Source organism: Pantherophis guttatus, chromosome 1 (genome assembly GCF_059756535.1).
Source record: "Pantherophis guttatus breed Tessera chromosome 1, ASM5975653v1, whole genome shotgun sequence".
NCBI lineage: Eukaryota > Metazoa > Chordata > Lepidosauria > Squamata > Colubridae > Pantherophis > Pantherophis guttatus.
In genome coordinates this window covers 153239808-153251881 of record NC_142063.1, presented here as the reverse complement: position 1 = coordinate 153251881, position 12074 = coordinate 153239808, and the positions used below count along the sequence as shown (strand labels likewise).

The window sequence follows — 12074 nt, the reverse complement described above, 5'->3', positions numbered from 1 at the left end:
CCTATGGAATTTTGTCTACATCAGTACATGTACATAAAAATGGGCTCTGTTTATCTACGACAAAAAACAGAAAACAATTGCCAATAGTCCTCACTTAACAAAAATAACTGGGATAAGAACCTCTGCCACTAAGCAATGCAGTTGTAAAGTGTGATATCACATGAACATGTTGCTTAGCAAAGCTGTCCTATCTTACCATTGTTAAGTTAATCATTGTGGGTCATTAAACGAGGACTTCATGTGACTACAACTTCTGATTTCCTGCTGGCTTCTCCACCAACTCCGCTTGTGGGAAGGTAGAAGGCTGCAAATCATAATCACGTGACTGCATGGGTACTGCACCTACCAGAACTTCAAAAACCATCATAAGTATCACTTGTTCAGTGCTGTTGTTTGAACAGATGCAGAACAAGTGATTGTTAACTGAGGACCACTTATATAGGGAAATAATTGTTAATTATAACAAAGCTAGTTTATTACAATGATTAAGATGTTGGCCTAGAAACCAGGAGATTTTGAGTTTTAATCCCCCCCCCCCGCTTAGGTATAAAAGCTGACTGGGTGACTTTGGGCCAATTACTCTCTCAGCCCAACCCCCCCCCCAAAGGTTTGTTGTGGAAAAATGGTAGGCAAGAATATTAGGTATGTTTTCTGCCTTGAGGGAGGGAGGGAGGGAGAGAGAGAGAGAATCTGTTCTTTGTCACAAGTAAATATTAAGTAAATATTGTTATGCATACAAACTAGAAAAAATGATGAGGCAATTATGGTTGGACCTCACTCTCATACCATCCAATTTCTTCCAGACTGGCAGCCCATAGGCTGGATGCATCACGCACAGGCCACGCCCACCCCAGCTTTGCGAAGGGAAAAAATGTTGCAATATGTCACGTGAGGGCAATGTGATGCCACGAGTTTTGACACCCATGTTCTAGATAGTTACCCAGTCTTCTAGAACACATTTTTAACATGCAGGGAATGCTAGGCTTCAGTGGAGGAGGAAACCTAGAAACCAGTCTGGGGACACAGTTGCAGGAGTTTTGTTTTTAGTTTTTGCCACAGTGTATCCCAGTGTCAAAATATAAAGCCACTTTGCATGTTCCAAATATGCTGCTAACTTTTCAAAAAACTTTAAAGCTATAATTCTGTATGGCCACTTATTTGTCTATAAATGTGCCTTTTGTTGCCTTTGTGACTATAACTGGTTCTGCAATTTATTTTATGTTAAAAAAAATCTCTGCAAAGCCTTATTTCTCTAAGACCTGTATATGATACTTTATCAAAATATCAAATGAAGGTAAGAGCACTTAAGAAATAAGCCAGAATTCTATGCCAATTTAAATTTCTTGACAGAATTGTTTTCCTTTCTGCAAATATTTTTTAATATTTTCCACAATAAAAGTATTGAATTTATTTTTTGTATCAAGGTTTAAGACACTTACTTTGTCACATATAAGTCTTTTCATATAGAAAGATGTTCTTTATGTATAAGGAAACAGTAAGAGTGAAATTTATATTTACCTTCTTTAGGCTGAGTCATAACTGGAGTTTGGGTCTCCTTTGTATATGTGACCATTTCTCGAGGAGGAAAGTCAACTTGAGTAATTTTGGACATTGCAAGTTTAATAGGTCCACGTCTAAAGAAAATGAAGTAGAACATTATAAGGAATGTGTTTACAACACCCTGCCCAACACAAGTATTCTATGGAGAACTTCTATGTGAAAATTTGACAGAAAATTAATAGAACTAAACTAAAATGGATCACAATTTCTTATACTGTTTCAGATGACATAAATTTTAGTGGATTTTGGATAATTTGCTATTAAAAGTAAATAAAATGGATTCATTCCAGAATTTTATGAACAGGATGGTCATGTACAGCCCCATACTCTCAAAAACCCTCCAAAGAATTCCAAAACATCACTACAGGATAACTGATTTCTTTTACTAGATTATTTTCTCTATTATTCTGCCATTTATAAATGCTAATAATAACAATAATGTGCAAGTCTAGATCCAATCTAATATAGAGCATGTGTTTTATATGTTAACTCAGTAGAACTATAATTTAACTTATAAAGTATCTTATCATGTTGAAAGATACCATTGTGCAATGACTTTTGAATTAGAGACTCATGAAATGCTTATTTGTACCCTATGACTACCATTAAGTGTTGTACCTTATGATTCGTGATGAATGTATCTTTTATTATTATGTACACTGAGAGTATATGCACCAAAACCAAATTCCCTGTGTCACACTTGGCCAATAAAGAATTCTGTTCTGTTCTGTTCTGTTCTGTTCTGTTCTGTTCTGTTCTGTTCTGTTCTGTTCTGTTCTGTTCTATTCTATTCTATTCTATTCTATTCTATTCTATTCTATTCTATTCTATTCTATTCTATTCTATTCTATTCTATTCTCCTGAAGAACTTCATGATAGGAATGAACAGATTTGATTTGAAAGAGGTGCTCCGGAAAGCAAAGAAACATATAACTATTGAGTGGGGAGGGGGCTTCTGCTACAGCTGTATAATCATAGAAACAGACCAGACATCTTTAAGGAGCTGCAGATAAGAGTCATGTTTGCATTCCTAAAAAGTTCCTCTTCTAAACTAAATCCAAAGTACTGCACTATCATAATATATCCTGAGATAGTTCCCATTAAGCATCTGAATATATGCCTACTGTATTCTGGCCATAATGTACCTATGCTTCTCAAAAATGTAGAAAAGCCCAATAGTCCTGTTCTATTCCATCTACTGTAATAAAGTTTCATATTTATATTATACTCTCCCCACTGCAGTTCACGTTTATTTTTTACTCCTATATGATAGGCCAATTTAATTCCCGTACTATAGGTTTGTGAACAGGCAAACTACTGGTATTTGTAGATTCATACTTTGTTAATAATATCAAAAGGTAATCATTTTTTTATAAAATCTAGAAACATTTAGTAAATAAGTAAAACTTAAAGTGCTGTATGTAAATTCAAAAGTGACAATCCAGAATTGTAATTTATGTTGGATTTACAGTTTTTTTTTTTTAATTATGTTAGTCAGTTTTTCCAAACACGTATTTTCTAGTTTTATACTGTTTGGAAATGTATTCTAAAAACTGCTGATTAACAAATTCAACACTATATTATTGCTTAATATCTTTACCTAATCACAAGAAAAATGGTTTCACACGTTACTTTTAAGAATCTTACTTTGAACATATATAAACAATTGCTACATAAAGATGGAAGATAAAAAAAAACTCTGCTGTACCCCAGATCGGAATCAGAGTGGAGTTGTAGAACAGATGGATCAGTATCCCAATGCAGCGTCCTAATACACAGGTTGAAGGACAACCATGCAGCATTAGTAAAAAAGGCCATAGATTAGTGAAGCAAATACAGTCTATGAAATGTTAAGGCTATTGTTACACTCATATTATGGTTTCAAAAACAAAGAAATGCCAAAAGGTTAGTGAAAATCAAGTGGACATTCAGTGCTACAGGAAAACATGCAATATATAATCAATTAAAATACAAACATACAATTAGTATTGCTAGTAATATCATATACGGGCTATCAACATCTGAAAACCATGTTTTCAGTATCCTTTTGCTGCTGCCTAGATTTTTGCAGTCTATACAGTATATGGTACCCCTAAGTATGACTGCAATATTATATTAATCAAATAGTTTACAGCATCTTTTCATAAACTTAATATACTACATTTTTAAAGTATTAATGTTAACAAGATTAATTATTTATAAAATCTGTGATTCATCAATTTTATTCATGTGGAAATATATTCAAAGTAAATGTTTTAAAATTAACCAACAAAAATTTCTTTAATTAGGTGCAATTGATAGTATTACTACATACATTACATTACATTTTCAAAAAGAGTTATAATTTCAAAACCATGAAAAACATGTTAACATATTGATAAAATAGATACACAGATTTAGTAATGCCATCTGATCCATTTCATTAACATATTATAATCTTGCCCCAAGCATTAAATATGTTCAGGAAATTGTCATATTGGTAAAGGAAATGAGTCAACACATAAACCTTTGGGTATAGAAAAAATGCTTTTCCACTGGGATATACTACTACTAGTGTTTCCAAGACATGACATTGGTATAATTACGGGTTAAGCACAGCCTTGGGCTTATGTCATTTAATTTAAAACCAACCGAAAACATCCAATGTCAAGAAAACAGCATGTTTAATAAACTTATTCTACATATGCTTCAATTCCAGTGAATCAAAAGTAGTCTTAGAGCACAATGCAGAAGCCAGTATATTCATATAATAAACATACAATGCAATATACTGCAATAAAGATGTAAAAGCAAATATATTTCATATAGTTTATTCTAATACTTTATTTAAATATGCATATGCATTTTATTAACTATTTTTATGTATACTGCCAATAGTCTGCAGTCAGAAATGGCATAATTATTCCAAATTTATTATTGGACTATAATCATGTTGCCCAAAAATGATACAAGTGTTTACATTAATGTTATCTATTTTTTATCAGCTTTTTTCTTTGAGGAATGTTATCTTCAATGTTGGGTAGAATTATTACATTCTGTCTTTCATTTATTTAGAGGAACAGTTATTTATAAATAATTCTAACTATTTAACTATAATATTCTATGAATAGATAATATATACAAATTGATAATTTCAGACACAGAACTCTGTTCAGTCTCAAAGGCAACTAGTGTCTCTTTTATATATGCTAATTAAATTCTGCCTCTCTCTTACATCTTTCTCCAGTTTTTTAGTTTTCTGTCCTATCTTCATTATAAGGAGTGTTCAGTTAACTCTTTAACTCACACTTTCTCCTCCTATGCAAAAAGGCCAACTTTACATTCTGAATACACAGATTTTCTGCGTATAATGAAATTGGTTTTGTGCAACTTGAAAATAATTTGAGACCCATGTATATTGAGTATAACTGGTTTACACTTTGCTATTTTCCATTATTCAAAATCTTTCATATAAAAATTTAAATCCAATAATTCTCATGTACATCCTTTAAGAAAGAGATCTTAATAAAGATTCACAAAAAGCAAGCAACCCACAGAACATTACTGTAAATACATAGTAGATGAATGAAACAGGTTTTGAGGGTAAAAATGGAGAAATGTTTACAGAATTATATCTGCAAAGCCTCCTTAAAAGTAGGAGGGAAATCCAGATGACATGTCAAGTTTTTGGAGAAACTACTAAAAATAGCCTGTTGTACTTTCATTGGATAAAGAGCAGACCCAACCATAAGTCCTCAGGTAAGTTCATATAAAAGATGGTACTTGAGGTTAAAAAACTGCAATGACTTATGACTGTAATTCCTGGCTCAATTAGAATAATTATTTAACTTCTGCTGGGTTTTTTTTTTAATTAATATTTTCATTAGTTCTCATTCTCCTGGTTACCCAAGATTTCAAGAATATACATTGCACTGTCTAATCTTGATTTTATTATATTTTAAATCTTGTTTTTAATCAATTTTGTTAGTAGCCAAAATAGGGAAACATTTTTTTATTCATTCAAACTCAATTAATTCACCTATATTGGAAAAATCAAGCAGGTGGCTTACCAGTATTCTATGATTTCTTTGATCTTAAAACTTTCAGCGGGTTTAGAATTATTTGCGCTTTCTTCATAAGAGATTACATTACTATGCTTTCTGGGGACATTAAGAGGTCAAACACTATGCTGACTTGTTCTGTAAATATTCCTAACTCTCTTACGAATTTAAATGAATATGAATTGAGAATTATAGCAAGAGAGTCAGTATGGTCTAATGGTTAAGGCACCAGACTAGAAACCAGGAGATTGTGAGTTCTAGTCCTGCCTTAAATATGAAAGACAGCTGGGCGATTTGGGGTGGGTTATTTTCTCTTAGCTCATGCTGTCAGGCTTGGGCAACAAGCCACTTGATCAATTCCAATTGCAACGAATTGATTAACATTTGGTTGATCCAAAAAAAGCAGACCCTGCACTTGTGGAAAACACAAAGAGAAGGAAAAAATGACACATTATAGCCTGACAGCCCAAGCAACACCATAAAGTGAAATCACTGTAAATTTATCAGCAGCTAAATGAGCTTAATAAAATAAGTTCATAGAAATTATATCAGCAAGACGGGATTATTATTTTTGAAACTGATGAATTATAAATTTATTAAAAGAGAATTGTTATATAAATGTATAATTAGCAAAAAAATCATAGCAGGCTACATATTTTAGTGGGACTCTATTAAAAAGCCGACTTCTCAGGCTTGAATATCTCTACTGGATAAAATATTGTGGATGAAATGGTTGCAATATGCTTACCGCTATAGGACAAAGAAAGGCTGGTAAGCAAGTAAGATTAGTTCCAAGTATTCTATAAATTGCATTCTACTTCCTAGTTGCACTGAAAATCACAAAGCAAATCTTTTTGAAGGATGGCAAGGAATCAGTTATGTGTAATTTCTGGCTAGCCACTCCAAAAATGAACAGGTGGTTCTTGAATTATGATGGCAATTGGGATTGGGATGCCATTGCTAAACGATTTGATCGTAAAGTGTGACATCATCCAACTGCATCATTTAGTGACAGCAATCTAGGCAATCCATCTTACTGTTGTAACCCTAAAATGTGCAGGTCATTAAACAAAAAGCAGTGGGAATTCCTGGTAAAGACTGAAAGGGTGCCATGGTGGTTTGGGGGAAGTCTTGCCAAATTGATCTACATGTCTAAGGTTTTGAGGTCAACTTTAGCATGTAGTTTCCCAGTAACTGTTGGGCACAATGGAAACCTACACTAGGATATTGCCCAACCATACAACTGTTTTCCATACAACTACCTAGATGATTCCACTCATCACTGCAGTTTTAAAATCAGGAGGAAAGTTAATGTTCACATGTTTTGCTGAATGCAGCATTACTTATGTAACATTCTTACCCTGCATTGTTTCTAACATTTTGTTTTGAAGTCTGGTCTGTCACCATAATAAATTCTATCTATCTAGGGCATATTTTAAATACTGTTGGCAGCAATCATGCCAGGTCATGCAGATGTTGGCACCAATCATACAAAGATCACTCAGATTTATCAAATCAACCATATCAGTGACAAGAAAGCTTTCTGAGTCAGCTGAAAACTTCCCAAGGGCAATTTAAAATTCATATGTGAATGTGTATTCGGAGATTTTCCTAACAACATGCAATAAAAGATAAGATGAATAATTCATTTTTATAATTTTGCAGCTGTATAGGCCATTTCTTTATAATCTTTTATTACTAATACTGGTGTTTAATGCTTCTGCCACCTTCCTGATTTCTTGTTATTGATAAAATAATTGTTAAATATGTTTTTGTTATCTTTATATTTAATAATATTCTTTTCAAATTATGTATTTTGCCTTAATTTTTTTTGTCAAAATAAAATGTATAATTTTTTAGTTTTATGTTTTTTAGTTTTGTTACTTAAATACTTTTAAGAAGACTTTAAAAGAAGAGTCTTTAGGAACGCCTATAAGGTTATGCTGGGCCCTATAGATATTTTATTTGTTGTATACATTTAACACTATGGTAATCTTAAATAATCCACAAGATTCTTTTAAAAGTTGATCTTGCTTTTTTTTTTGTTCAAGTGCTTTTAATCAATTCATCCATATGTTATACACTTAACTAGCTTCCAGATGCCTGAATATAGTGGATTTTCTAGACAATATAGACCTGTGATGGCGAACCTATGGCACACATGCCACAGGTGGAGTGTGTAGCCATATCAGTGGGCATACAAAATCAGCTCCGCCTTCTGGGCCCACCAGAAGTAGAGAAACAGGCTGTTTCCTGCCTCCGGAGAGTCTCAGGGGGGCGGGGCGGGGGGGAAGGCCCGTTTTTCTCTCTCACCTGGCTCCAGAGCCTTTCTAGGAGTCTGGGGAGGGCGAAAATGGCCTCCCCCCCGAGGCCCTCCAGAGGCTAGAAATGGCCCATTTGCCAACTTCCAGTGGGACCAGAAGGCCCATTTTTTGTTGTCCCTAGCCTCCAGAGACTCTCTAGGAGTCTGGGGAAGGCGAAAACGGACTGTTTGCCAACTTCTGGTCCCACCAGAAGTTGGCAAATGGGCTGTTTCTGGCCTCTGGAGGGCCTTCGAGGGGGGGGGAGGCCGTTTTCACCCTCCCGAGACTCCTAGAGAGGTTCTGCAGCCAAGTGAGAGAGAAAAATGGGCCTACTGGGCCATCATGTGCCAGGAGCGGGGGGAGTCTCACGCACATGTGCGGGGACGGGGCGCATAGAATTATGGGTGTCGGCATGCGTGCACGTGATCCCCTGCCCCTCCTTGCTGGCATGCAATGGCAAAAAAGTTAGCCATCACTGATATAGACTAAATTTAATAAGATTGTTACAACTATACCTATAAAATTCAGCAAACAATTTCTTGGGCACTATTTAGCATTTCTAAGCAAATATAAATAATGGTAGTTTAAAAAAATCTATAAGCTATTTTTTCCAATTTATACCAAAATACTAAGAATAGATACTATCTTCAGAACAGTACTTGCTATAACATTTGAATCTATAGGGTATACTGTTTATCAGAAGTAACCTACAATAAACACGTCCTGTTGACATTATCCTGTGACAGAGAACTCTGAGGTAAGTAATAACACCAATTAATACAAAGAAACCAGGCTGCAGGTTCTCAGATTACAACTATTAGTTGAGCAACCGTTCAAAGTTACAATGGTGTTGAATGATTGGGAGTTACGATCAGAGTTCTGACTGTCACAATATCCTCAAAGTCAAATATTCCCAATCTAAGCATTTGGTGCCCAGGTTCGTATTACAACATTACAGCAAACTGTGGTCATGTGATCTGATTTGCAATGTTCCTTGACTTACCCACAAGCAAAGTCAAGGCAGAAGTCAGGAGGAGGTCACACATTGTTCCTGCTGCTTTTTTACCTTCCCTCCATAGTGCCTGCTGCAACAACTTCCTGTAGCACCCACTCACACTCCATAGGATCTGCCTGCAGCATACCCTGTCTTCTACTCATACAAGTATAGGTACAAGTGAAACTTATAGCTTAAAGGCATAATTAACTCCTACTCTACATTATTAACCTGACCACATGATTATGTTAAACTGGCTGTGGTTAAATAAATCTAGAGATTACTATGTTTCTTAATAAACCAAAGATTTTAAAAAATCAAGTAGTAATCATTTTGTTTCAACCTGTAGACTATGGAACATAGCTACTTACACTAATGGAAGCAGGCCTTTCTCTCCCTTTTTACTTCTTGCAAAATTTGCCTTAACGGATCTTTTAAACCTCTAAGACAGCTATTTAAAAGAAAGAAACACTAGTACAGTGGTAGAAATGTAGAAACTTGGGACATTAAAATGAGAAATCCGATGGCACATCTCAAAAAGACAAGGAATGATGAGCAGGAGAACACCCATTAGATACCATCACAATCAATAAATACAAAGCAGCGGAAGGCCACAGAAGAAGACATAGTGTTATTTTCAAATCTATTTAGTAAGCCACCAAGGCTTCTATCTCTTTTCCCATCTCACCCCATGCCAATAACAATTTTGTCAATTATCAGACATACTAGCTTTTTCATGAAGTAAAACCAAGCACTAGAGTATTTTGACATATTGCAGCATTAAAAAAGAATACTTGATAATAAATATCTGATTACTTATTTTGCCTGTAGAAATGAAAGAATTTAAATGAATGATTTAATTAAATTGTTCAAGTTGTGCTTTATTCAAATGAGCGCCACTCCAAAATGCAACATTAAGAAAATAACAGTAGAGGAATTAGAAACATTAGGAACCTTTAGAAAATTACATATTATACAGACTCTCTTTCCTTAATACATACATACATACATACATACATACATACATACATACATACATACATACATATATTAGTCATTATTTCAACTTAAATACTTTCATTTTCTTATTTGGTTTTCCAAAGTTTTAGCTGAGAATTTAGTACAGTTCAAGACACATTTTGGCAAGAGTGCTTAATGGAAAAGAAGCTGTCTTGAAAAACTGAAAGACACTGGCCTCTACTTTCAGGCAGCTATCAAATTCTGCTGGATAGAGGGAGGAGAAAGCCATTGGGATATGTCTTGTGACATGCCAAGAAGAACGGGCTATATCTTTTGATACATGTATTATATTATTTAAAAATACCCTAACAAAGTATTTTATACTTCATAATATCAATCATTCTGAGAAAACATACCTTGAACCAACAGCACCATCACCAGAATCTTGGCTTCCGGCCTCACTTGGTGTGCTCACAGATTTCGAAGATGGAGACATAGGAGGAGGGACTAAATAGTGAAACAGACAGGTATCCGCTGTTACTAGTCGTAGAGGTTGCACAGCTTAGGATGTTTCCAAATTAATTTAACATGGAAGCATTAAAAAAGTGATGGTAAACAAAAGAAAACAAAAATAAATAAAATGGATGAAAATGAATAATAGAAAAAAAGGGGAAAAGACAATGTTAACATATCATGCTGGACATTCATGCAGTATTTGCCATTTAAATGCATTTTGGGATAATATTAAAAGATGTAATTTACTTAAAATGCAAGGGAAAATATAGATTATTAATACTGTATAATGGCAACAACCTTTTCTTAGAAATTAAGTAATTAAAAATGCAATGTATTGCATAGAATTCCCATAAGTTTTGAGGAAAGGTTTTATTAGAATCAGGAGAGAAAGAACAAGATGATTATCCTTTCCAAACATTATTTTGAAAAACTGCTACAGAAGAACAACAGAATAGCAGACAAGGTTATTTATTTATTTTTATTTTTATTTTATTAATTATTTATGCCTCCATCTCCCCTACAAGGTAATTCTGGGTGGCTTGCAGGTTCCATGAAAATTACCTCTCTGCAACTAGTTTTAGAAGAGGTTGATGCTGAAACCTAGGGCCTTTTGCAGATATGGACTTGTAAAATATGCTATTATGTATTGAAAATAATTTATTTTCAGTACATTCTCTATTTTTTAGTTCTCACATTTAATTTTTATTTAAAAATTTTTTAAATGTTAAGTGGCAGTGGTTAACCTTAAATTTTTTTAAAGTATTTTTTTAATTACTGAAGAGATTAGGATTGCATGTTCTTTACTGTTTTGATTTTAGAGAAAACAGAATTTTTCACATAAAATCATTCCTACACTAAATATATTTTCACCATTATTATGGTTAAATATATTGGTTTTGATCTACAGTGTCCTTTTATGAAGTCATACTCACAGTATGCTTCAATAAAGGAAAATGGGAAAGAGCCAATTCCTGTTCCAGTGTTGCACTATGCAGCATTGCTCAATATTCTCAGATAATTAAAATATAAGCACTGATGGAGAGTGAAATATATTTATACAGCTTAAACTTACTACAGAACTGATGAAATTGATAAAATCTTAGCAAAATTTGCATACATTTCTTTCACTACTGTACCTTAAATGTTAATTTGAAAAAACCAACCCTCCCAACCAGTGTTAGATACAAATTCAACTAGTTATTTATTACTTTAAAAAGAGACAGTTGACTTAAAGTCAAGAGTTCTTGTTTAAAACTGGAGTAGGGATGAGGGTAGGGTAGGCAGGCTATTCAACCCTGATAAGCCTGAGAGGCTATGGGTACATATTATTTCCAGAGTACGAAATTTTCTATCTTTGGTTCTAAATTAGTGGTATTTTCCAATACAGAACTGACACACAATTGGGCATCCTCCTGGACTTAAGACATCCTGCTTAAAGAGGAGTGAAGGACAGCTTTCACTCAAATTCAACTCATATGCCAATTGCAACCTTTCTTGAATAAAGGATCCCTTCTCACAGGAACATATGTCTTGGTCATCTCATATGTGAATTATTGCAATTTACTCTACTTGATCTGCCTTTGAAGACAATTCAGAAGTTGCAACTGATCCAGAATACAGTAAGTAATACAAGCAATTATGGCTACATGCTTATTTGCCCGTATACTTCCTCTGTCACATGAGCTGCATTAATTATCTGAT

The 12074-nt window shown here is 34.1% G+C and overlaps 1 protein-coding gene across 10 annotated transcripts in view; it reads right to left on the bottom strand.

Annotated features, from left to right (window-relative positions):
* The window catches only part of DYNC1I2 (dynein cytoplasmic 1 intermediate chain 2), a 38671-nt gene that overhangs the window by 18688 nt on the left and 7909 nt on the right, over positions 1-12074 (bottom strand). For 3 of the 10 annotated variants that reach the window (XM_034427279.3, XM_087884762.1, XM_034427281.3), the window contains exons 4-6: positions 10274-10418; positions 3269-3328; positions 1519-1634 (exon numbers count right to left, since the gene is read on the bottom strand). In XM_034427279.3, coding sequence (XP_034283170.2) covers positions 1519-1634; positions 3269-3328; positions 10274-10418 — 321 coding nt within the window. The remainder of the gene's footprint in view (positions 1-1518; positions 1635-3268; positions 3329-10273; positions 10419-12074) is intronic. The other 7 variants (XM_034427284.2, XM_087884771.1, XM_087884774.1 and 4 more) reach the window with 3 other exon arrangements.